Below are 27735 nucleotides of genomic sequence, written 5' to 3'. Positions count from 1 at the left end.
CTAGTCCAAAAGGCATGCAACAATATTCCCAGTGCCCATCTGGGGTAGAAAATGCCGTTTTTGGTGCGTCTGCGGGGTGCATTGGGATCTGGTGGAAAGCCATGGCGAGATCAAAGACGCTGAAGTAATTAGCGTCGCCTAATTGGTCTAAAATATCGATAATTAGGGGTAAAGGGTAAATTAGGTAAATCCCCTCTAGTGATTTTATTTAGTTGCCTAAAGTCAATAACCAATCTATATTTTTTTATAGAAGGGTCATTTGATTTTTTTGGTACAATCCACAAAGGTGAGTTGTACGGAGAGTTAGATTTTCTGATTATTCCTTGTTTTTCAAGATTTTTGACCTGCCTGGCGATTTCTTCCCGATGTTCTGGGGGAAATCGATATTGTTTTATTCTTACCGGTTCATTGGTGGTGGTTTCTATCCGGCAGGTGAAATTCTTCGAACGACCTAATTTATCTCCGGGGAGGTGAAAAATGTCGTGATTATTTTTAATGAGATTCTGGACTTGTTCTTTTTCTTCCTGATTGAGGTTCTTGTTTATTTGTTATACGATTGGAGTTTTCTATAGAAGGGGCGTCGGATTCGTCCCTCTCTGAACTAGGATTATCGAATTCGAACTCTTCGAGTGTTTGAGGTCCTATTTCTATATCTACCGGGTTTGAGTTGAGGTTAATGACCATGCACATGGCGTACCCGTCATCTACCTTGACAACAGCTTCTCCTCCGAGTACCTCTTTCAGAAGGTTCATTCGGGGGAGGAATCCCTCGGCTTTTCCGAACTCTTGGATTGGTACTGATATTGATACTCTCATCCGAGGTGGCAAGGTGTAGCTGGAAGAAGGCTTTGTTTCGAGGCTAAAGGGTATCGGCTTCTAAGGGCAGGATAATAAAACTAGGGTTTGATTATCATAAGAAATTTCCGCTTTTTCGGCTTCGAAAAAGTTGTTTCCTAAAATTCCCACTCCATGGAATGGTAAATCATCTAGACAAACTTGGAATTCTACGTCAATATTGAGGATTTTTAAGGTGGTTGTTCCTAAGGTTTCGAAAGTGCTATCGCTGAGTCCTCGAAATCTCCTAGCTTTTCCGGTGTCGATAATTACTTCGGGTTTTAAAGCGGATGCATTGATGAGGCATGCACCCCCCCCCCAGTATCGATGAGGAAGCGCTGATAATTGCCTAGGAGTGAGTTACACGATACATATATTTTTGGCCCATTTCCTAGAGCGAGGACCTTTTGCTCTGGGAACTTTCTTGGGTTAATTATTGGGATAGGTTGTATTGGTTTATTTTTTATTACTAAGGTGTTCCAGTAAAACGAGATGGTTACGCGTTCTTGAATAAAGAATTCATTTCCGAGAATGGCTTTATAACCTCCGGGTGGTTCCGGTACGAGATGGAAAGTAATTTTTGTTCCGAATATTTTTAAGTTTATTGAACCGGTTATGGGCATTGAGCTAGTAGCGATGCCTCCTACTACTCCTGTATTTTCGATGTTACAGAGGACCTCGTCGCATAGTTCTTCGATGCAGAGTAGGTTGAGGTCGGAGCCGGTGTCCAGGAGCGCGTTTACCCCTCCATTACGAAATGCTGGGCTTCGTATGTAGACCGTGGGGCCTTTTCCGGTCGTTAGACATTTTGGTTTGTCCTTCCCTGGGCTCGTAATTCTCCTGCCGTCATCAATGGCGGGTTCTGCTGTGCTGATAGTGGTTTTATGTTCTTCTGATCGGGTTGTTGTTCCGATCTCGGGAGAGTTATCGTTTCGTTCATTTCCGGGTGGTGTTCTAGGTCTGGCCTCTGGGAGTTTCGGAAGATTGATCGGGAGTATTGATTTTGGAAACCCCGATACGGGCCCCTTTGGTAATGATGATAATAGTTGGGGTTCCTTGATGGTGTAATCGGAGACGGGTCGGGCATACTCGCCATTGCCTCCTGTTGACGAGCGCCCGTCCCGTTTAAAGGGTCGTAGGCGTCTCAAGGTAGGCGATTAAGTTCAATACGCCGGACCATTTCGCTTAACCTAAAATAGAAATCTTCGATATTTTCAGATTCTTTTGGAGCCGCAGAAGCTAGATTTTTCTGCCACGTGGTATATGGGTCACCCCTTTTTAATTTTCGCCCCAAGATTAGTAAAATATCTTTTACAGAAGCTAGTTCTGCATGTTCGATTAATCTTTTGGCTCGTCCATATAAGTTTTGGGCTACACGGCGAGCGAAAAAGCCCTGGTTATCAGCTGGAATGCTGGGTAACCAGTTTCTTACTATTCCGTCAAATAATTCGAAATCTTTTAATGTGGTTGGACCCTCTCCGTTAAAATATGGGAGCGCATCATGTAATTCTTTAGCGAGGGTTTGAATTCGGGTATTGAGGTTTTCCTCGGTTATAGAGGTGTCAACGCGGAAGGTTCTTCTTTCCATGGCTCCAAACGGAAAATCGTTAGAGCAAGGCACGAAAAACGTTCCGGATTCGTCCTCGAATGGTTCCACGATTATTGTATGATTAAACCTGTTTAAATTTAGCTATTCTGTATAAGAGATGTAATTAAGGAAGGGTTACAAGGGAAGTTTTTGTTCAAGGAACTCAAAAAGAGGAAAAGAAAAATTTCGATTTTATTTGATTTAAATCGCGATGTATTCTTATTCGGTCACTAGGTAAGTAGGTCAACAGCTGTAGAGTATAATGACACGAAAGAAAGATTAGTTATCGCGGTGTATGGTTACCGAATGACGAATACGGTAGTGTAAGTAAGGAAGAGTTCATAGTTGAATTTGTAGTAAACAATTTTACGGTTGAAATATGAGACGATTTAAATGCCTTCAATCAAACCACAAGAATTTTAACTGATTTAAAAAAATAGGTCACGTGTTCGACTGACTATTCAAGGTTAGATTTAATTTTGCTTAGTTAAGAAGGTCAAGCAAGAGTTTAAAGGAAATTAATAGGTGTAATTCGGAAGGGTATTAAATGTAGAAAGGTAAGGTTTAGATTTTCGGATAAATCTATTTGCAATGGGGATTTAGATGTCATGTAGATGGGTTTAGATGAGCTTTGATGGGGTTTTGGGTTTGTCGAAATTTTAGTATTTTTTTGTAAATTTCCGGGATTGCCTTAACGTTTTCTAGAATTTTCGGACCGCTAGCCTTATTGTCGACTACCTTATTCGCGGGTTCCGTATCTTCCTCCCAATATTTAGTTTCGATAAGGGGGCGGTGGTATATTCTGCCGTTAATGAAATCTGAATATATCTTTTTCAGATGGTATTGATAGCCTGACCGTCTACTCTTTCCCATTAACTTTTCTCTAAATCCGGAAAAAATTTTTATCGGTTTTAACCCAAAATAGTAAGTTTGATTGAAAGATTTAAATCGCGAAATTATGATTCGGTCGTTCGATGATAAGGGATTATAGTTTTCTTATATTTAATGTGAGTTAGTATTACAAGTATACAAAAATATTAAAATTTGTTTTATACCCTTGTGAGTGTGTGGTCGAGGGAAGGTGCTAAATTCAAAGCACCCTTCCCAAGAGTTTTGTGAGAGCTTCTTTCGTAAAAGAAAATGCTAATTAAAGCACCTTTCTAGTACTAGGAAACTTCTGTGAGAGTTTTGTCGGAGAAGGTGCTAGATTAGCAGCACCCTTCTCGTAAAATGTAGTGTAAATGTAAGGGATAAAAAAAATTTTCAAAATTTCGAAATAAATAGAGTTTAATGTTAGTATTGCTTAGTTGGCAAAAAAAATTTTCATTTATTTCTCAATACCGAATTAAAATAAATTGTTTTGCTGACAGGAGTTGCGATTGTAAATTCCGTTTGGTGTTATTCAACTCTGGCATATACCCATCAGCGAATTCTTTTTGCGATGTTTTATTGTCTAAAGAAAGTATATTAGGTCAGAAAACGATTGCGAAACGATATTACTTGAGTTCTATAACCTTTTGAAAAAGAATTCCGGACAAAGGAAATTTTGCAAAATATAAAATTTATGGAATTTAAAATACGTTGAAATAATAGAGAATTTTGTAAGACTCGAAATTCGTTCTACAATTAAATTGAAATTATATCAAGATTGAACGAAATTATAGCTTGAATTTACTTTATGAATTTATTTTACGCAGTGAATTTACTTTACTTTACAAAAAAAATTGAATTTACCTTACGGAGTGAATTTACTTTACTCGATTTAGATAACATGAGTAACGAACGAAAATTGTTAGAAAAAAATTTTTTTTTTTTCAAACGGAAGTTAAATAATTTCGTATTCGAATCCCACCGCTGCCACCAGTGTTCTTTATGTTATGTCCAAGGGCGTTTTTAGAGCGGTAGCGTAAACGGTGGAGGTTTGGACTAACAGTTTAAAGAATACGCAACGGAGGTTTTAATTCCGTTGTTTTATTTATTTATATGGGACGTTTTCGAGATACGAACTTACCACACCTTCGTTTGAGACTGACGGATTTTTAAAAGAATAGATGTACTTACTCTCTGCAGGAATTTTAGTTGTTACTGGATCCGTGATTCTGGGGCTGCTGTTAGCGCCTTTTCCTGACTTGGGCCCTGTGATTGGTCCTTGCAGCGGATGGATTAGGATGGAATTGGGCTGCTTATTCTAAGGGCTTCTTATCTTGTGAAATGAACTGATTTAAAACGGATTTCACTTTTACTTAGATTTATTTTTATAAACGTCGAAACATAGACTTTCACAAATTGATTTTTAAGTAATTTAATTTAATGAATTTTAATAATTTGATTGAGCTAACGTCCTCCAGTCCCCCGTCGGGTAAAGTGCGCAAATTTAGCTTTTAGAGATATTTTATTTAAACTTACTGCCCGGATTCTCGCCTAAGTGCAGAGCAAATTAGAACTTTGAGATTCCGGTTCTCTAGATTTTTATTTAATAACTAATACGTGGCCTGCCGGTTGAACCGAGTCTGAACTCATCTTAAGTGCAGCGCAAATTAAGATAAGGGACTTTTACAAGGCACGGGCCCGTCAAGTAAACGCGGAAGTCAAATTACTTGATCAAAGACAAGGCGTTGGCTGTTGATCGCCTTTTTAAATACTCGCGGTGATGAGATTGCAGAAGTCCCCGCTAGTCAACCAGCAGTCGCGTAGCTTATATTTTATTGTGGTTTTCGCGCATGGAGAAGTCTTCCATCTGCGCGGGTGATTTAAATTTAAAGAAAAAAATTTTGGGGTGGACATAACATATGTAACTCCAGCACTGCGATACGGTTAAGTCTGGGCATTGCATGACTTGTGGGCTGCCGATTGGGTCGTTGGAGCTCGACGATGAGCCAAATTACGAAGAATTGCTCGTACAATATACCTGGGAGGCCCTCGACGTATCGTTGGTCGTAAATGGCCTGTTTAGAATAGTTTGTATTAATTATTTTTATTTTTATTATATTTTAATAATGAATTCTAGTGACCTCCAGTTTAATTATTAACATAAAATTTTAGATTGATATTTTTTTATCATCAGGTATTTTTGGATGAAATTAAAAAAATAATATTTTATTATTAGTTATTTTATGAATTAATTAAAAAAATAAAAATGTTAATAGTAGCTATGGTATATTTGAAAAATAAAATTTTATAAATTTTGAGTGATTAGTTTTTATATTAAAATAATTAAAAAATCTTAAAATAAAAAAAAATTCATTATTAATTTGGTGTTATACCTTTCAATTTAATTATTTAAAATTAATTAATTAATTAATTACAAATATAATTAGTTCTATGTTTGATGTCGGTACAAAGGAGATTGATTAGAGTGCTCTCATGAGTGTACTCAAACTTTAAACATCTATACTTAATATCTAACATGAGTCATTCTCATGGCAATTTCTATTATCGTTCTTACGAACGCGATGTCAATGGCTGCTGCACATGCGCACCATGACTTAGCGGGAAGAAGACCGGCGAGCCCGGGGCACGAGGCCCGTGTGGACGCCATGTGTGTCAGTTGTACTGGAACTCGTGACTAGTGCAATATACCTGCGTTCTCTCTGACATAGAAATTATTCCATTGTGCTTTATTGTTTGCTAACGTAATTAAATATCAGTTAATTATCATTTCTCATACTTAATTAAATTCATTAATTCGATATTTGTGCATTATTTCAAACTCACCATAAATTCTGGATCAAATATTTAAGACGCTAATTAAAAGTACGTCGTACTTAGTGCTTAGCATCGCGGCCATTGTCTTCAGTCGCGTGATAAATTAGACGCAATAAAATGTCATTGTTTAAAGTTTGTCAAGAATCTTCAATTCAGCTTTAAATATTTATTAATATCTTCAATTCGGTTTTATAATATTTAATTCTAATGAAAATTATTGTCATTTATTTATATTTTGCAAATGTTAAGGGGGTATTCTGGTCTAGAGACATGAATTTTAGGTAATTTTTGAAGTGCTGTAAAAAAAGGCAAGCAATATTTTTACCATCAATTTTTTTATACATTATTTATTCACATTAGAAGCATACAAAAAAAAATAAAAAAGTAAAAAAAATTCAAAATTCCGTTAGTTATCAGCTGATGGAGTGGGGCGTCTCAAAAATTTGGTGCGTGACCATACCCACGATTTTAACTCTCCTAGCAATCTGAAATCAAAAAATAAAAAAGATTATCAATCTACAATAATGTCGCAATGTCTGGAACTACGGAAAAGTTACAAAAAAATTTTTTTACAAAATGGCGCCTGCCTAAAGAAAAAAAAAATTTTTGTACCACTTTTTTGATCATTCTTCGATTTGTTAAAAATAGTAAAAATGAAAATTTGGGGATGGCCGTAGTTCCGGACGTAGACAAGTCCCTAAAGAAGACTCTCTTAAAATTTCAAGTAAATCGGTTCGGCAGAACCTGAGAAATCGTGGGTATCAGATTCAAAAAGACAGTTCTGAGAAAAACACGTTTAAAGTTTCAAGTAAAATTTTTGCAGTCTAAGTCATAAAATTATATTTTAAACTTACATTTATTCAATCTGCCATTCCTGTTTCATACATCGGACATGTAGCAATATAAATTGCAACGCAACAAGAAATAATTATCAGAACGTAATGGCACGTGGTAGTACGTAGTAACGCTAAGAAAACCAAGCACAAAGTAAAGTAAAAGAATGTAGGGGAAAGGAGTCGTATGCGCCGTCAATCGGTGCGTAGATCGTCGCCAACTCACTAGCGATAATAATAATAGTATAGGTATATAATAATAATGAGCTTAAGCTGGCTTGGGTAAATCTCGACTTCTTAACAGATGTGCTTCATTTAACTAATTTTAATCGTTTTATTTATTAAAATCAAATCAATATTTTCAAGAAACAAAGTGCATTAATAATTTAATATATTTAATAATTTGTCGCGTGATTCAGAAAATAATTTGAAGTAAATAGTAAATTCTCGCGTCAATTAGAAAATTATATTCAACTACTAATTTAAACAAAATATTCAAATCATTTAAATCAAAAATAAATCAGATCCTCTCAGATCACAATATAACTTGATCCCCGCGATCAAAAATTCGATCCCAGCGATCAAGGATTCGATCCCAGCGATCAAATTCACAACACAACTTGATCCCAGCGATCAAGGACTCGATCCCAGCGATCAAATCCACAACACAACTTGATCCGAGCGATCAAATTCATTACTTGAAATTACAGGTCATTTCAGACCATTCCAAACACACAGTTAATTCTCTTCCGATTACAAACACACGATTCTTTCTGATTATAATAATATTTTATATCTCTACTGAGAATTTAACGGTTGACGGTTAACCTCAATAACCTAACGGCGGCTGAGATCAATTCTCAGCCCTCATTGCACACTAGTGCAATTATTATATACATTCATATCAATACACATATACACTCACATATCTCTTAACTGTATCATCTTCGAGGAATTTTTCTCTAGCAATTGCTAGAGTTTTCTCCCATTGGGGAATAAATTAATCATAATTATTCACCCCAACACCGAGTCTTTTATTTTAAATAGATAGATCCTGAACCAATTCCCAACCAATCAACTACATATAGAAGAATTACGGAAATTCTCCTTAGTGGAAAGTTTGCGACAATACATTCTATACGGAATTAGAATCAAAATTTTAAAACTTTAAAAATTTTTTAAATTACTCTTTATAATGTGCTGTCGTTTGATGTAAACAGTCTTAAAGTATTATGGAAAATATGAGCTGCAATCAAATAGCGCCACCTATCTGAATAAACATTTTTTCGCAGATGCATTGGGAATTTTACTCCATCGGGATCCTGGGTTAATGGGATTATATCCTATCGAAAATCTTGGCTATCGGAATCTTGGTAATCGGAATTTAGGCTAACGGTTTCTATTTCATCGGGATTCTTGGTTATCGGAATTATTTCTAATCGAAAATCTTGGTAATGGGAATCTGGGCTATAGGAATTCAAGTCATCGGAACCTATGTTATCGGTTGTTTAAGTCATCACTTTCATGGCTATAGAGTTCTACCCGTTGGGTTACACGGGTTACCTATCTCAACTATATGGCTTGCGCGGTTTAATTCAAATAATAATAATAATAATAAATTATAAAAGTTTTTAATTGCTATGTCTCCGGAATGGATTGACCGATTTCGACGAACCAATTTCAAGTTATCAAAAGGTTACACATACATAACACACAACAGCAACACGCATGCGTTGACTTATGCAACTCGAAAACTCCAAAACATATCTTGTACTGTAATCACCATGAATTTTTTCCATAATTTCCATCACACTTAATTTCCAGACTTAATGTTAAATATTTTAATCTAACTTTTCGAAATTTATTGTATTTCGAAATGAAACGTAAGTAAAAAATTCGTGTTAATTTTATGTGTACTTATAATAATTATCTTTTTCAGTTAAAATTGAATCATTTGCCTCATAATAATGGTTTGGCGTTTGTGATCACACAATATTCATCATACAGTAAAATGGAGTAAATAACCAATTTGTCGTCGGTCGTTAATTGACTAATTCACAGCTGTAGACGATAATTTTTAATTTTTGTGAGTAAAAACAACATATTCTCTTTAATTCTTAGAATTGATTCACTATCCTCAGCATTATGAAATATTTTTATAATTTTTAATGCTATTTTTTTATTATAATAATCATCCTTGTTAAAAAACTTTAATATTCGTATATTTTCTAATTGAATAATAAAAATAATTATAATATGTCATTGCGTCCATTTTTAGTAGATTTCATAGAAATCTAACTATTGCATTTGTCCTCCCCTGGTTAAAAATATTGATTGAAAAGGATTGAAAATGATGAAATTAGAATACTTTTGAATAATTTCAATTCTTTTTCATGTATATATAGATATACAGTTCACATAGGGTGACTGATTCCCAATACTTTTCAATCAATATTTTTAATCAGGGTCATGACGCAACTTTCGAAAAATTTTGCTATTTTCTGACTCAGTTCGTCAAGCTGATTCAGAAAATACCATTAGTTCAAAAGTTTATATATGTATGTATTTATATATATATATATATATATATATATATATATATATATATATATATATATATATATACACGATATAACGCGGCTTATCCGGACGATAGCGTCTCCAATTCATCATGGATCTTTTCCAAACTCAACATACTTATTTTTCAGACGAAAATTAAGGCCAAGTTCAAAGATGAGCTCAATCGGTCAAGTAGTTCAGAAATTACAGGGTTTTAAAATTTTCAAAATCATAAAAACTCATTTTCTGGCAGATTCTTTCGCGTATAACTTTTGAATGAAATAACTTATTTAATTTTTGTAAATTTTGTATTAAAGCCCATTTAATGAGCTTCAATTTCTATACCAATTCATTCTCCTCAACTCAAATTAACCTCTTCGTCTGTAGATTTTTAATGAAATTTTACTCTTGCAGTCGTTTTTATTTTTTGATTAATAAGTATAACGCGTCCAAATTTCTTAACTTCCCGCTAAGAAAATCGAAGATATTCAAAAATCGGGACGTTATTATTCTTACTCCGTTTTTAAAAAATAGAAGTTTTATCAGATCTCGCCGTTTTAAGGTGTCAGGAATCTTCCCTGACACTAGCGAGGATGTCTGTATGGCTGTGTGTGTGTGTGTGTGTGTGTGTGTGTGTGTGTGTGTGTGTGTGTGTGTGTGTGTGTGTGTGTGTGTGTGTGTGTGTGTGTGTGTGTGTGTGTGTGTGTGTGTGTGTGTGTGTGTGTGTGTGTGTGTGTGTGTGTGTGTGTGTGTGTGTGTGTGTGTGTGTGTGTGTGTGTGTGTGTGTGTGTGTGTGTGTGTGTGTGTGTGTGTGTGTGTGTGTGTGTGTGTGTGTGTGTGTGTGTGTGTGTGTGTGTGTGTGTGTGTGTGTGTGTGTGTGTGTGTGTGTGTGTGTGTGTGTGTGTGTGTGTGTGTGTGTGTGTGTGTGTGTGTGTGTGTGTGTGTGTGTGTGTGTGTGTGTGTGTGTGTGTGTGTGTATATGTAAACCTCTTATAACTTTTGAACGGCTGGTCCGATTTGATCTCAGTTGGCGCCATTCGAAGGGGCTTGACCAAACTTAGATTTCGAATATAAATTGGACCGATTCGAACCGATAGATTTCGAGAAATCTCAAAAAAAATGGAAAATACAATTTTTTTCAAAGTGGTTTTTTTTAATAACTCCTAAACGGCTCCATCAATCATTTCCAAAAACTAATTAGCTCTTAACATCAGAAAACCACGTTGATCGCCGTCAGTCCGGTCATAATCGGTTGATTTGTTCGTGAGTTATCGTTGACGAATGAAAACCGAAAATAAAATGAAATCTACTTCCATTTCGGATGCCGAATGGCCTTTTTTATACATATACTTAAACCAATTCGCAGGAAAGTGGACATAAGATGTTAATCGTAATACTAATTGTCAATGCATTGCGACGTTTCAGTCATGTATTTGACCTTCATCAGGCATCTAAAAAATTTTTTTACAAAACATGTTACAGAAAGTTTACAAAAGTTGTACATATTTAATATAATGTTTACATGAGAAAAATATTTACCTCAACCCGTAGTACATAATACTTAGTTTGAAATAAAGTAACGAATGAAACATGTGACTTTGGATAATACACATTGTACACTGACTGTGAATTCAAATTTCACTTAGTCAAGAAGTGTAATTACACATGAGAAATTCTTTCCTCCCGCCGTTACAGAGGGCGCGCGTGAACTTCTCACAGGGAGTTAATGTTAAACTTTTTTTCCTGCCATTAGAGAGGAAAGTACGTACTTTCGACCGAGGTATGAAGAAAAAAAATTTTAATCATAATACAATTAGTTGTTGTATTGATAATATAGAGTTAAAATATTTATAAAGGATAATAACGAAAAATGTTTATTAAGTGAACTATCTCAGTAAAATCAGTATATACATTGCTTTCGGTTATACAACAATTTGAGAATTTCACGATATAAAATGAAAATAAAAAATGTAATATAATTCTCTAGAAGAAATTTATTAAATGAACTCTGCGTTCAGTAGTTGCGACAATGCAAGGTTTTTTGTCAACTTCTAAAATAGCCAAATTAATAATAGGTATGATGTCAACCATAATCTTTCTGGAGTGTCTAATCCTCTTTCTCAATTTCATTAGATCATAGTAACAAGTAATATGGAGTAGGTGAATAGAACCTTTAAAAAAATATCAATCATGTCGAAGAATTAATTAATTAATCAATGAATTAATTGATGAAATTCAATAACGAAAAAGTATGCATCGGCTTACCATCTTCCAGACCAATCATCAGAATTTGTGCATGGAGTGCTATTGACCTGACACGACATTTAAAGTATTCAGTCGAGTTAAAATTATACCATTTGGGACGGGTTAAATGAGTTGTTGCGATCTTCTCATATACAATAATAAACATAAATTTTTTATATTAAAAAATTGATGTTTATTAGCTTTTGAAAGTTAACCTTAAAACTTACCTGCGACTATAAAATAAATGGTGTTGGTTAATATGAGTACTTCATCCAGAGAAGAAAGTAAACGTTCTGCCATATCATCTTCTGATGGTTTGTATACTATGTCGAATCCTGTCAAACGTTTGCCTTCCAATTTTGCATCGTAATGATAAATGTTCATTTTATAATCATGATATGTAAGTATCACCATCTGTTAAACCATAAAAATAGAGTACTAATAATTGACAGTGGTAAAGTTCTAAATGTATTTGAAAAAAAATTCTTTCTTTCATTATATCTTGAATTAAATAAAATTTTTAAAAAATAATATAGGACTAATTAGTAAGATAGTATAGGGGGCTAACTGATATACCCAAGGAGGCTAGATATATCTACCCTTGTGGAAATAATTCTCTGAAAAAACTCTTGACAAGTCTTTATAACTCTGAATAAGACTTTTCGAAATTCTTCACATCCCTAACTAAGTGAAGGAAAGACTTAATAAGTCTTCAAAACTCTGCAATACTCTTCAAAAGTCAAATTTTCCCTGCAATTTTGGAATTTTTCAAAGAGTTATTAAGACTTGATAAGACTTGTTCAGTTTTACAGGAAAAGAAGAAAATATTTCTTTTCAAAAAAATTACTTATCAGAATTAAATAAAATTGAAAATAAAACTATAAAAAAGAATTAATGCATGTTTTAAAAAAATTTTTTTTAAATAATATTTTCATCACGAAAATACTTTGATGAGCATCGAATCACTCATAGTTGAGCAAGTCAAAACATCAACAGCAAATGAAGTGTACTTGCTGTTGGAAACAGATATTACTCAAAGAGTAAATCCAATCGGTATTTAATTTGGACTATCAAATATTAAAGACAACTTTCTAGGTAGGAAAGAATTTTCTAACCACATGCCACCTATTAGAAACTAAGAACACTCAAAGATTCTAACTGTAAATTCGTAAACTAAAATATGTTAGGTATCAATTAATTCCAGCAGATAGCGTGTGGATAGAAAGTCTTTCCTTTACTTAGTTAGGGATGTGAAGACTTTCGAAAAGTCTTATTCAGAGTTATAAAGACTTTTCAAGAGTTTTTTCAGAGAATTATTTCCATAAGGGTAGCCTCCGTGGATATACCCATCCATTAATTGAGAACTATATTACACACAAAAGCATATTTCGTAAGATCCTTGATAGTCGATTTAAATAATTTTATACTTAATAAATAGATAATAGATTATTGAATTAATCTTGGAAACAATCTGGGAATGAATCATAGATGTCGTTTGACTTGGACACCGACATAACTCAAGTTCACACTATGTCGTAGATCACGTCGTACGACATCAATTGCGATATCGTAGATAATTGTTTAAATAATTCTATACTTAATGAATAGATATTTATTAATAAATAAATATATAAATAATAAATATTAAACAAATAAATTAATCAATACTATTTAATTAATGGAATCTTTGAGACAATTCGGACTTGAATTAAAGATGTTGTCCGACTTAGACTTCGACGTCACTTAAGTTCACACTGTGTCGTATATCACGTCGTACGACTTCTGCTGATTTTAAGATTATAATCAAATAGGTACCCTATCAAAAAAATCCACATGGATTATGTAGGAACCCATGGGAATCCACATGGGAAAGTATGGATTCCGATGGAAACTTTAGAAATCCGCATAGGAAGATATGGATTCCCATAGGAATCCACGTAGGAATCTGTGAGTACATGGATTTCTATGTGAAAAATCCATATAGGAAGTGTGGATTCTCATGGGAATCTACATAGGAACCTAAAGATATATGGATTCTTGTGTAAGAAATCCGTATAGGAAGTATGGATTCTCATGGGAATCTACATAGGAACCTGTAGTTATATGGATTTCTGCGTAAGAAATCCATATAGGAAGTATGAATTCCTATGGGAATTCATATAAGAAGATGTTGGTGTATAGATTTCTATTAGAGAAATCCATATAGGAATCTATATGAGTTTGTATGGAAAGTTATGAATAGTTAAATTTATTTCAAATTCGAAATTATTCAAAAATTTTTATAATTAATAATAAATAAATTATCTCTAAGCCTTGTCAACACGTGGAGTATATCATATGACAAATTTAAGTTAGTTAAACAAGCTAATGAAATTAAAAAAGTTCGATTCTTCTCTGTCACGGCTATTTTTTTAGACCCGGTTTGGTCAGGTGGCTCCCATTCATGCCTGATCAGGTCCGGTCATTTTTCATACATGATCAGGTCTGAAGAGTCATGCCTGATCAGGTCTGAACATTTTTTTCCTGGCATGGATTTCTATATGGAATTCCTAGATGGATTTTTATATGGATTCCTATGCAGGAATCCATCCGAAAACGCCATGGGGAAGCTAGATCCAGGTTATCCAGAATATCCAGGCTAGATTCCCACATGGATTTTTTTGATAGGGTATTATGTGGAAAAATAAATAAAACATTCATATTTACAGATATATCGTTGGTAGCAAGATCAAGTATTTTTTCGTTTGTATTTAAACGTAAATCATGTTTTGAACCAGCTGTTATTTGGTTGTCGATTTTCTCATAAGAGGTTAAAATTCCATCCCATTCGCCGATGCAAAAATGCCGGCATTCTCCAGAGCTACACTACTGGAAAAAATTAAGGGATCAAAAAAAAATTCCAAATTTTTCGGTAGTTTTCAACAGGCCGTAACTTTGAGAGAAATGGTCGTACAGGAAATAAAAAAAAAGTAAATTGTAGCTCCAAGTGTCTAGTTTTTGGATTAGAACTTCAAAATTTTGTAGCCTCCGCGGTTTCTGAGTAATCGTAGAAAAACCAGCAACAAAAAAATTCTCAAAATTTTTTTAGTTCTTTTTTTTGGTCTACGGGCGTGGAAAAAATTTTTTTAGCTTAACCACCATAAGAATCGGATACTTTGTTCATTTAGCTTTAATTTCTTTTTTTTAACACGCTGATACGTCCACTCCTCACTGAGATATCGGTCTTCAAATGGAAAAGGATCTTTTTGTCTTTGATTATCGATATCTCAGCAACCAATGATCGCACAGAAAGTTAAAGGTGGGTTTCAAGAACTTGAATGAATTCCCTTAACGACTGTCCATTGTTTTTTCGAAAAAAATTTTTTCTTTCCGTCACATGAATTTGAAAATGCAACAAAAAAGGGCTTTTAGTAGTTTTTGGAAAATCAAGCGCTGGATCGAAAATATTGAGGAAACCACTAATGTTAAGTGTGCCTTTTACAGTTCAATATGTCCACAAAAACCCTACAAAGAATCAAATTAATCCAGCCAGCCGTTTTTTTGTTTCACTTGATCGAATTTTTGAAAAAATTAAAGGATAACGTTTTTTGCTCTGAAAAGCTCATAATTTTTAAAAATGAGAAAAAAATGGTTTTTTCGAGCTTTTTCCACATTTTCGTTCCAAAAGTGCTTAAATTTTCAAAAAAAAAAAAATTCAAAAAAAAATTTTCAAAAAAAAATTTTTTTCGAAAAAAATTAAAAAAATTTTTTTAGAAAAATTTTTTTAACAAGTTAAGGAAACTCAAAAACCATCGCCCAATGATTTTTATCACCTTTCCACCGCTGCATTCCTTGATTCTACTGATCTTCTTTTAATTAAATTAATAAAAAAGTTAATACCCCCAATCGAATTTCGATTTTTTCATACGCTTTTCGGAGTTTTTTTTTTTTCTTTTCTTTTTGTGAATCCTTAGCAAATCGCTTCATTCAACAGTTTTTTTCAAAACTAATCCCTCTGCGCTAAAAAAAAATTTTTTTAATTTTTTGGTCAAAATTGAAAATTTCTGACTTTTGATTCTTAATCATGGTTAGACGACATTTATCGGAGGTGGAAGTCGCTCGGTTAGTGACTCTTATCGACGAAGGTTTCACTCAACATGCAGTTGCTATCCGGATGGGTGTAAGTCAATCTGTCGTATCTCGAGCTTATACCAGATACCAAGAGACGAATCAATATCATCGTCGCCCCGGACAAGGTCGCCATCGAGTCACTAATGCCCGCGATGATCGATATATAAGCTGTACATAATAATATATAATTGCATATTTATGATTAACTGATTTATTACGTTATCTACTTTATAAAATGATTATTTGTTATAAATCAATAGCACAGTCAGACGGGAATTTGTACTATATGTACCTGTGTACTATATGTAGCTATAAATTATCAGTAATAATTTTTTTAAATATTTTAATAGGTTATAAATGATTAGGTAGGATCATTGCCGTACCTAAATGATTACCGTATTACCGAAAAATTTTTATCTGTTGATGTATAAATAGATTTAATTATGTATGATCAGATCTGGCCATTTTTTGGATTTGATCATATTTAGACGATTATGCATAATCATATATAATTAGATAAATTCTTTTTTGATCGGGTATGACGCAAGTACTGAAGAGTTAATTGTGGATTAATCGATCAATTAAAATTACTTAATGCAATTAGCGTAGAAGCCGGTAGTAACTATTTCTTTTTTATTTTGAAGATCCCAAAACTTCAAACCGTTGTCCTGTCCAACAGTCACAATGAGTACTTCGTCATCTAAGTATAATAGAAAGTATGTTAGTATGGTCAACTAATAATCGTTGAAAGGTGTAATGGTATGCATTGTAATTACGTAACTGGTATACCAAAACCCAATTTGTTTGATATAGGTATTGTAATGTGCTAAATAATACGGCGTTTCCAACTCATCAATAGTGTAATTTTCTATCACGCCACTGTCTAAAGCAATTGATATGTACTTATCTGTGGAATAAATCATAATAAATAAAAGTTGTATCATTTAGAAATGTAAAGGGGGGCTTATAAAATAACATGCAAAAGTATGAAAAAAAATATTATGGATTAAATTCTTACGGCTGGTGGAAAAACGCTCATCACAGAAAAATTAAATCAGTTTGCTCACCGAAAGTCCTAATACATGAAATTTTGCTGTAAGAAGACACTAAAATGATCGAGTCTTCCTTATGCTCATTTTCCATGACCTTCTTCCACTTTTTGGAGGACAAGTATGTCCCACGCCACAATATCGGATTATCCTCAGACATGATATGATAAGGAAAAGCCCGCTGCATTGTCGTATAAAAACAATCATAGTACAGGGTTTTATAGGCCAAACTTCTCCACTCTTGGTTTACGTTTAAATTGTCTTCTATCAAATGGTAGAAAAGTCGGCACACGAGCCTCAGTTCCATCAATTTCGGCAGGTTTATCCACTTAAATATCTCCAACCATATTTCAGATGGAAACATTACATCCCTTGTGAAAAAATAATGTATTAGATTTATTAGATTTGAATTTGAATGATGAAAAGAAAATCTTTAATAATTGTTATTACATGATTTATCTTATTAACGTCAGGTACCATAAAAAATGGAGCGTGAGATCTAGTAAGATCCAGAGATTCGGTAGACTCTGGCGCCAAGTTCAGTTCATCAAAGCCAGAACCGAATGTGTATACTGCAATGAGAACGGTTTTTTGATAATATATAAGATAATAAGATAATATATATTATCTTCAGAATTGGTACGACTCAATGATATATCAGCTCCCAGAACTTAGCACCAATAAACTAATTTTTTTAATTTTTAAATAAACAATTCAAATGTCCGTTGTATGTCTGTCAATGTTCGATATAATTTTTTATTTGTCCGATAATTGTTTACAGTCGGCGACATGTATTTTTTTATTACAATTTAGGTTACGATTTTTGTTATTCTGACAGAACGTCTTATCCTCAATTGATGTTTTACAATAGTAGCTTATAGTTCATAATTCTGAAATCGATCGGTTTTTAATAATTATTTCAATGAATTCTATAATTATTAAAATTTAGTAGCATAAACTATAGCACCCCCAAATTTGAGACCTTTGATTTTTTTTCGATGAAAAAGCGGACGGCCAGAGACTACATAATGAAGAGAATGTATGGTAATCCTATAATTAGACGAAATACTACAGCTTAAAAAAAATAAAATACGACTTGCGTTAAAGCTCGTTAGGGTGCATCGTTGTTACTTTTGCATAAACTGTAGATAGTTTATTATTATTACTTGTACTCATCCCTTGGTCATGAGTCTGAAAACCTTAGTCGCTCTCAGATATCACCAGTTGAATCATCGCATTATTCCCTAGCGGTTTTGTAAATGCCGAAAAAATGCCATAGTTATACAGTAATAATGCGGTATTTTTTCGGTTATTTTGTCAGTTTTTTCATCGAAATAATACGGATCATTTACCGTAAAAATGCAAATAATTTACCTTCAAAATGCGAAATTTTTACGCTAAAAATGCGGAATATTTACGCTCAAAATGCCATACATTTGCGCTAAAAATTTAGAGTATTTACGCTGAAAATGCATTATATTTATGGTAATAAGGCGGTAAAATGACTGTATTAAAACCATACTAAGAAAATCGTGTAAAATTAAATATTGCTCGAATTGGGATTCGAACTCAGAACTTCCTGCGGACAAGTCGGCTACTCTACCATTTGAGCTACCAAGCCTGAACAACTCAGAAGTTTTGCTTATTCTATATACATTAAGCCACACTGTCCATCTTACGATAAGTATATTTAAAATTAAATAATATAGTTATATATGTGAAACAATATAACTTTTCAATTTTAGAAAATTTGCAATTAAAAATTGAAATTGAAATTAGAATATATTTACTTAACATATGCATTCTTTTATATTCATTACCGTTAAATACCTCCCTAGCGGTTTCGGTGCTACCGATAGAACTCTGTAGAAACTCGCCCGAAACTCAGCGTAACGATGGAGTATAGTCGGCGTATATGGGGAGTAAACTCGGAGTATTGTGTGCAGTTGTGACACATGAAGATCATAGTGGTCAATTGGTGTTTAATTGAGATCGTTACGGGGTTTAGTTGGACTTCCGCTGGTGTTCTCCTGAAGTTTTCCCCGAGTTTTATCAGTGTTTTTTCGGATTTTCTGTCGAGTTTAGTCGGCGTCTTCACCGAGTTTTTGTGGAGCTTCCCAAGAGTATTTTGCGAGTTTCATCGGAGTTTTCTGATGAATAATGAATGAAAAACCGAAAAAAATAATTCGGACTGACCGGGATTCGAACCCGGACCGTAGTCCATTAAAAGTTAAGGACTCAACCGGTCAAGCTATCTTAGATATTGTCCGTATCGACTATTCAGTCACTTAATAAGACCCGCAGTAATAAACAATACTGTCTATCTTACGGAAACTGATTAATGTTTTGAATCACCTTATGTATTGATAAAATTCTAATTTAAGTTATGATAATATTGTTTCAGTGGATCAACTGTAAACTTTTGACAATTTTTTTATGTCATTTTTTTATGGATCGTATATTTTGGGTAGAACTCTGTAGCCATGAAAGTGATGACTTAAACAACCGATAACATAAGTTCCGATGACTTGAATTCCTATAGCCCAGATTCCGATTACCAAGATTTTCGATTAGAAATAATTCCGATAACCAAGAATCCCGATGAAATAGAAACCGTTAGCCTAAATTCCGATTACCAAGATTCCGATAGCCAAGATTTTCGATAGGGTATAATCCCATTAACCCAGGATCCCGATGGAGTAAAATTCCCAATGCATCTGCGAAAAAATTTTTATTCAGATAGGTGGCGCTATTTGATTGCAGCTCATATTTGCCATAATACTATAAGACTGTTTACATCAAACGACAGCATATTATAAGGAGTAATTTAAAAAATTTTTAAACTTTTAAATTTTTGATTCTAATTCCGTATAGAACTAATTATATTTGTAATTAATTAATTAATTAATTTTAAATAACTAAATTGAAAGGTATAACACCAAATTAATAATGAATTTTTTTTCATTTTAAGATTTTTTAATTATTTTAACATAAAAACTAATCACTCAAAATTTATAAAATTTTATTTTTCAAATATACCATAGCTACTATTAACATTTTTATTTTTTTAATTAGTTCATAAAATAACTAATAATAAAATATTATTTTTTTAATTTTATCCAAAAGTACATTGACCGATGACAGAAATGTAGATTTAACAAGTTGAGTCCGGCAGGCTGGAGATCGAGTTAGCTGATGAAGAAGACGAAGAGGAAGCTTCCGATTCCCCAGAGAATATTGATGAAGAATGGAAGAAGCTATTGTTTTTTTTATTGACATGACCGTGCTAGAAGAATATGGATCTGTCATGCGGGCTGAAAAATGCGTGCCTCAGGAAGAATTTAACATTCTTTGAGCTACTATTTTCAAAATAAGGAAACTAGAAAATAGAATACTAGAAAATCGAGCTTGCTTTCACCAATATATTTATTATCGACATTTGAATTTATCTATATTTTTACAAATTGCATTGTAAATCCAAGTGTTTTAAAAGTGACTACAATGCTTCTAGATAGAAACAAAACACTTTATGTATGTTTTGTTAAAACACTTGGATTTACAGTGCCCGGGAAAAAATGAATTTGCCTAACCATATATATTTATATATGATTATATATTAAATATATATAATTATATATTATTATATATAAATTTTTATATAAAATATATATAATCATATATGGACTAATGTATTATATGTATGTTTTATATAAGTCTATATATGATTAGATCTGATTAGATCTGACTTATATAGGTCTATATATGATTATATATAAGTCTATATACAGGGTGTCTCAGAAGTCGTGAGCCACCGGACAGGGTGTGGTAGAAAATTGGATTCTGAATAGAAAAGTCCTTTACCATTTTTCGATCAGACCCATAGAAAAATTACTACAAATTTATGAAAATAGATCAATGAGGAGCGCGGTTTAGCGGCAGAACGGTAGGCGCAAGAGCGAGCGAGTGGAAGCGCGACAGGCAATGAGTGCGCGCTCGCTTGCACACGTGTGATATCATTGCTCAGTTATAGCGGGATGCCCGCATGCAATAATAATGATCAATGATACTCCTGTAAATAAAAAAAAATTAATATTAGAAAAATCATCCCATAGACAGCCCCATAATATAAAAAATGTGCGATTTTTTGATAATTAAAACTCAAATTTTCGGTGTCACCGAAAAATGAAAAAAAAAAAGCCAACAGTCATATTCAATGATACCCCTGTAATTAAAAAAAAAAAGAAAAGTTATAAAAGTACCCCATACACTCTGAGATACAGCCCCATAAAGCCAAAAATTTGCGATTATTTAATGATGAAATTCAAATGATCAGTGTGCACTTGAAGTTAAAAAAAAAAGCAATAAAAATAATCAGTGACACTACTGTAGACCAAAAAAATTGAAAAAAAATAAAAAACTACCCCATAGACAGGGAGATACAGCCTAATAAAGCCGAGTATTTCGGGATTATTTAACATAAAAATTAAAATATTCACAGTGCATTCGAAATAGAAAAAAAATACCAATCAAAATTATCAGTGGTACTTTTGACCATCAGACAAATTTAAAAAATTGTAAAAACACCCCATAGATACCGAAATATGACTTGATAACGCACAAAAATCGGGATTGCTTAGAAATTAAAATTCAAATTATTGGTGCCCATTGAAAATCAACAAAAGAAACCTTTTGTACTTATCGATTAAACTCCTGTGTATCGAAAAAAATTATTATTTAAAAACCACCCCGCAAACTCCGAATTATGATCCCATTAAGCTGAAAATTTCTGATTTTTAGTAATTAAAATGCTACTTCTCGGTGTCCGTTGAAAATAAATGAAAAGTATGAAAACTCATTTTCAGATATACTCTTGTAAGCAAAAAAATAAGATTTGAAAAAAACACCCCATTAACGGCGAGATAGGACCCCATAAATCCGCTAATTTGTGATTTTTAGTAATTGAAATTGAAATTCTTGGTGTCCATTTAACAACAACAAGAGAAACCTATTGTACTTTTAAATTACACCCTTAAAAACATAAAAAAACTTAACTCTTGAAAATCCACCGCATAGACACTAACAAACATCCAAATAAAGCCAACAATTCGCGATTTTTCAATAATTAAAATTCAAATTTTCATATGACACCGAAAATTTCGATATCAATCCACAAAAAATCGCTAAATCGCGGCTTTATGGAGGCGTATCTTGGGGTCTATGGGGTGAATTCTTGAATTTTGATATTTTCATTTATTAAAAAGAGTAAATTGGAAAGTGGAATGAGTTTATGCTCTTTATTTTAAGTAGACACCGAGAATTTCAATTTAAATCAATAAAAAATCGAACAATTGTGGCATTGTGGGGTTGCCTCTCGATGTTTATGGGGTGGATTCCAAAATTTTGATTTTTTAATTCATAGAAAAGGTTAAACTGGAAAGAAAGATAATTTTCTTTGAGTTATTCCGAGTTGACACCGAGAATTTCAACTTAACTTCACAAATAATGGAGAAATCGCACCTTTATGGGGGTGTATCTCAGTGTCTATGAGGTGGATTCTTAAATTTTGATTTTTCAATTCTTTACAAAGGTTACATTGGAAAGTACGATAATTTTTTTTAAGTTATTTTCAGTGGACACCGAGAATTTTCATTTAAATCAATGGAAAATCGAAAAATCGCGGCTTTATAGGGTTGTCTCCTGATGTTTATAGGGTGGATTCCGAAATTTTCTTTTTTAATTCATGACGAAGATTGAACTGGAAAGTGGGATAGTTTTCTTTGGCTTATTTTCAGTGGATACCGAAAATTTCAAATTAAATAAATGAAAAATTGACAAATCGCGGCTTTATGGGGGCGCATCTCAGTGTCTATGGGGTGGACTCCATAATTTTGATATTTTTATGTATGACTGACGTTAAATTGAATAGAAGGATTATTTTCTTTTTGTTATTTTCAGTGGACACCGAGAATTTCATTGAAAGTAAATTAAACATCGACTTATCGCCAGTTTATGGGGTGTATCTCGGTGTTTATAGGGTGGATTCCATAATTTTGATATCTTTGTGTATGACCGAGGTTACATTAGATAGGAAGATTATTGTAATTCTGTTATTTTAAGTGGACACCGAGAATTTCAATTTACGTCAAATAAAAATCGACAAATCGCGAGTGTATGGGAGTGTATCTCGGTGACTCTGGGGTGGTTCCTAAAATTTCGATTTTTTATTTCATAACAAAGATAACATCAAAAAGTACAATGATTTTCTTTGACTTATTTTGAGTGGAAACCGAGAATTTCAATAACAATCCAAAAAAAATCGAGCAATCCCGGTTTTATGGGGCCGTATCTCGGTGTCTATGGGGTGAATTCTCAAATTTTGATAATTTAATTAATAACTAAGGTTAAATCGAATAGTTAAATTATATTCTTTGATTTATTTCAAGTTGACACCGAGGATTTCAAAATAAATTCATGAATAACCGACAAATCGCGGCTTTGTGGGGGTGTATCTCGCTGTACATAGGGTGAATCGATTGATTATGAATCTAGAAATATTCTGAAAAGTGTTTTCTATGATTTCTATAAGTTTTCTTCCTTAATCTCTAGTGGACACCGAGAATTAAATTTTTAACAGTCGAATTTGTGTCAATTTAGTCGAGAAACACCGTTTTTGGGGCTGTTACTCGGTGTTTATTGGGTTGATTGATCGAGTAGGGTTCTTAAAATCTTTTGTAGGTTCTACTTTCTGATTTCAATTAGTTTTAGTCCTTAATCTGCTGTGGACACCGAGATGTGAATTTTGAACAGTTGATTTTCTTTCAATTTCATCAAAAAAAGCTTTTTATGGGGCTTGTACTCGGTATCCATGGGGTTGATTGATCGAATAGGAGTATTCAAATTTTATTTAAGATCTACTCTATGATTTAAACAAGTTTTCTTCCTGAATCTGCATTGGACACCGAGGAATGATTTTTTAAAATTCAAATTGCTGTCAATTTAGACGAAAACGCCTTTTATGGGGCTGTTACTCGGTGTCTATGGGGTAAATCCATCAATTATGGGTCTAACAATCTTCTGTAGGGTGTACTCTATGATTTCCATGAGTTTTCGTCTTTTATCTCTAGTGGGCACCTAGAATTTAATTTTGAACAGTCGAGTTTCTGTCAATTAAGTCAAACAACGCCATTTATGGGGCTAGTGCTCGGTGTCCATAGCGTTGATTCTTCGATTAGGAGTCCGAAAATCATCTGTAGGGTGTACTCTATGATTTTTACAAGTGTTCTTCCTTAATCCCCAGTGGACGACGAGAATTCAATTTTTAAATGTTTAATTGCTTTCAATTTAGACGTAAAACGCCTTTTAGGGGGCTGTTACTCGGTGTCTATGGGGTAAATCGATCAATTGTGGGTCCGAAAGTCTTCTGTAGCGTGTAGTCTATGATTTTCAGGAGTTCTCTTCCTTAATATCCATCGGACACCGAGATTTAAATTTTTAACAGTCGAATTTCTGTTAATTTAGTTAAAAAAAAACGCCTTTTATAGGGCTGTAACCCGGTGTCCATGGGGTCGATTGATCAATTAGGAGTCTGGAAATCTTCTGTAGGGTGTACTTCATAATTTTTATTTTTAATCTTCAGTGGTTACCGAGAATTGAATTTCTAACAGTCGGATCAGTGTCAATTCAGTCAAAGAATGCTTTTTATAGGGCTGTTACTCGGGGAACGTGAGGTTGATTGATCGATTACGATTCGGAAAATCTTTTGTAGGTTGTACTCTATGATTTTTTGAAGTGTTTTTCCTTTATTTCCATTGGGCACCAAGAATTTAATTTTTAATAGTCGAATTTTTATCAATTTAGTCAAAAAACGCCTCTTATGGGGCCGTTTTTCGGTGGCTTTATAATTTATAACATAGGTTGAATCGGACAGTTGGATAATTATTTTCGAGTTATTTTGAGTGGTCACTGAGAATTTTAATTTAAATCAATAAAAAATTGCGACTTTATGGGAATGTATGTCGGTGTCTATGGGGTGGATTCTAAAATTTTGATTTTTTATTTCATAAAAGAGATAAACTTTAAAAGTACAATAATATTCCTAGACTTATTTCGAGTGGACACAGAGAATTTCAATTTTAATCAATGAAAAATCGAGAAATCGCGGTTTTCTGGGGTTGCATCTCGGTGTCTGTGGGATAGATTGTAAAATTTCGATTTTTTTATTCAGTAAAAAGCGTAAACTGTAGAGGGGAATGAGTTTATGCCCTTTACTTTGAGTGTAAACCAAGAATTTTAAATTAATATCACGAAAAATCCAGAAATTGCGGATTTATGGGGGTGAATCTCGGTGTCTATGGGGTGTATTCTCAAATTTAGATTTTTCATTTTATGAAAAAGGTTGAATAGTAGAGTAGGATAATTCTGTTTAACTAATTTTGAGTCGACACCGAGAATTTAAAATTGAATTCACGAAAATTCGAGAAATCGCGACCTTGTGGGGCTGTATCTTTGTGTCCAGAGGTCGAATTTGTTATCAGACCCGAAACTAACCGATGCATGCTACCGCTTGTTTGAAGTTGGTAACTTTCGAAATAGTAACTTCCTGACTTTAAAGAATTTTAAATTACATTCGCGGGAAGTTAAATATTTACGCACGACCTTTGGACCTGAAAAAAATTTTTAAATCTGTAATTGCTTTATATGAACATCTTAAACCACTCTTGTCATAAAAAATCCGCGAATTTGCGGCGAAGATATTTAATAAATTCTTTCAAATTCCTGTTGTTTTTATTACTTTAATTTTCGAGCAATGCCTGTGCAGCTTTTGCATATTATTTTTGCTCTCTTTCTACCGACAGCGGCTCGATTTTGTTTATTGCTTTCCATTGTTTTTTACATTTTCTAAACAAAATATCGTCGACTGTCAGTCTTAATGAATTATTTGTTTTGACCACATCGTAATGGATAATTATTCTAATGCGCATTACGTCGAGATGCTCATCCTTTACGGTGAGTGCCAACGCAACGCTCGTTTGACCTGTCGCGTGTACCGCGAGCGATTCCCCGATCGACAACGTTTCCCGACACACGGCCTAATAACTCGGCTCGTAAATAGAGCTCGTGAATCGGGATATGTTGGGTTGAACCGCATCGAGCGTGCTGGTCGTCCTCGAGACGTTCGAACGGTTCAACTCGAGGAGCGAGTCATCGATGCTGTTCACGCTGAGCCAGGGACAAGCACGCGGAGGCTTGAAAGGCGTTTGCATGTTTCTCGTACGATGATTAATAAAATTACTCGTACGGAGAAACTGCATCCCTACCACAAACAACAAGTCCAAGATCTCGAGGGCGGAGATCGAGAGTTGCGGTTGCATTTTTGCCAAATGATGATTCGGAAAGATGAAGACGATCCGGATTTTCTTCGGAATATGTTGTGGACTGATGAATCACTGTTCACTCGTGAAGGGTGCTTCAATCAGCACAATGTACATCATTATTCCGAAGAAAATCCGCGGTTAACAGTCGCCCGAAACTTCCAAAATAAATGGAAAATTAATATGTGGGGTGGAATTATCGGAGATCACGTGCTACTGTTTCTTCTTCCCGATGTAATGAACGTAAGTCAAGCAATAATATTCTTATCAAAATTTCTGGATCGTAGTGTTAGAACATGATGTACTTAGTGTGTAATCAATTTAATGTAGTATAAATAATCAAGTTCTCTATTTAGAACATTTCGATTACTTTCATTTTGCATTCAAGTTCGGGACATTATTTTTTTTACTGGAAATTTTCATTTCATAAACTCTAAATTTATGGTAATATTATTTATTTCACAGAGTGACCAATATTTGACATTCCTAAGAGAGGACCTACCGAATCTCTTTCAGGAAGCTGGTGAGGATCCCGAGTGGTTCCAGCACGACGGAGCACCATGTCACTATGGCGCGCAAGTCAGCGACTTTCTCAATCAGAGATTTCCGCAACGCTGGCTCGGCAGGAACGGTCCGGAGAGATGGCCCCCAAGATCACCGGATTTAACGCCCCTCGATTTCTATTTGTGGGGTCATTTCAAAGGCGTAGTCTACGCTGACGAACCCGAAGATCAAATGGTGACCATGGCAAGAATTATGGCCGCACAGACGACAGTAACCGCCGAGATGCTGGAGGAAGTCCGTCGCAACTTTATTAAGCGTTGCCGACTATGCATCCAACAAAACGGCGGTATCTTTGAACACTTGTTGAAATGAGCTCACTGAACCGGAATCGACCGGAACAAAAATAATGAAATTAATAAATAAATAAATAAATTTCTTAGTACCTGAATATATACCTCGATATTCACGTGACTGTAATTAAACTTAAAACAATATTTTTACACCTCAAAACAAGCATTTCAAGTAATTTATAAAAATAATTCTTAGTACATTCGCGAATTTTCAGTCTTTAGTGTTGATTAACGACATCATCTGGAGCAGTTGAAGATTCAAGATCCTTTTCTACGTCTAGGAGATCGTGTGCAGATTTTTTGTAGGTTCAAACCCATGAAGTACAAAAAACTCCTTCATAAGCATTGGAATTCAGGATTTGTCAGTAATGAAACTGACATTACCGCAGTCTAAATAAAATTGAGAGGAAGTACATAGAAAGATTCTCAATATTAACCCTTTTAATAAAAAAAAAAAAATTAAATTGAAAAACTACGCCATAGATTCTGAGGTTCAACTCCATCAACTCGCAAGCTTAGAAAATTTCAGAAATTGAAATGTAATATCTCAATGTGAACGCGAAATAAATTTAAGAAACTAGATGTCAT

At 33.9% G+C, this 27735-nt stretch overlaps 1 protein-coding gene across 4 annotated transcripts in view; it reads right to left on the bottom strand.

Annotated features, from left to right (window-relative positions):
* Positions 1-5758: 5758 nt before the first annotated feature.
* The window catches only part of LOC141533485 (uncharacterized), a 32590-nt gene continuing 10613 nt past the window's right edge, over positions 5759-27735 (bottom strand). The window contains exons 3-5 of one of the 4 annotated variants that reach the window (XR_012480281.1): positions 11991-12177; positions 11785-11905; positions 5759-6612 (exon numbers count right to left, since the gene is read on the bottom strand). Coding sequence is in view for 1 of the 4 variants with exons in the window: in XM_074252401.1 (XP_074108502.1) it covers positions 17273-17293; positions 17373-17494 (143 nt within the window). In the remaining 3 variants the exon portion in view is untranslated. Of the gene's footprint in view, positions 6613-11399; positions 11691-11784; positions 11906-11990; positions 12178-17152; positions 17294-17372; positions 17495-27735 lie in introns of those variants that run through there. The other 3 variants (XR_012480282.1, XR_012480280.1, XM_074252401.1) reach the window with 3 other exon arrangements.

Source organism: Cotesia typhae, unplaced genomic scaffold, assembly GCF_013202065.1.
Source record: "Cotesia typhae breed Kobodo isofemale line unplaced genomic scaffold, CoteBio_Ctyphae contig_9, whole genome shotgun sequence".
In the NCBI taxonomy this organism is placed as follows: domain Eukaryota; kingdom Metazoa; phylum Arthropoda; class Insecta; order Hymenoptera; family Braconidae; genus Cotesia; species Cotesia typhae.
The sequence above is the reverse complement of the archived record's forward strand: the minus strand, read 5'-3'. Positions and strand labels throughout refer to the sequence as shown.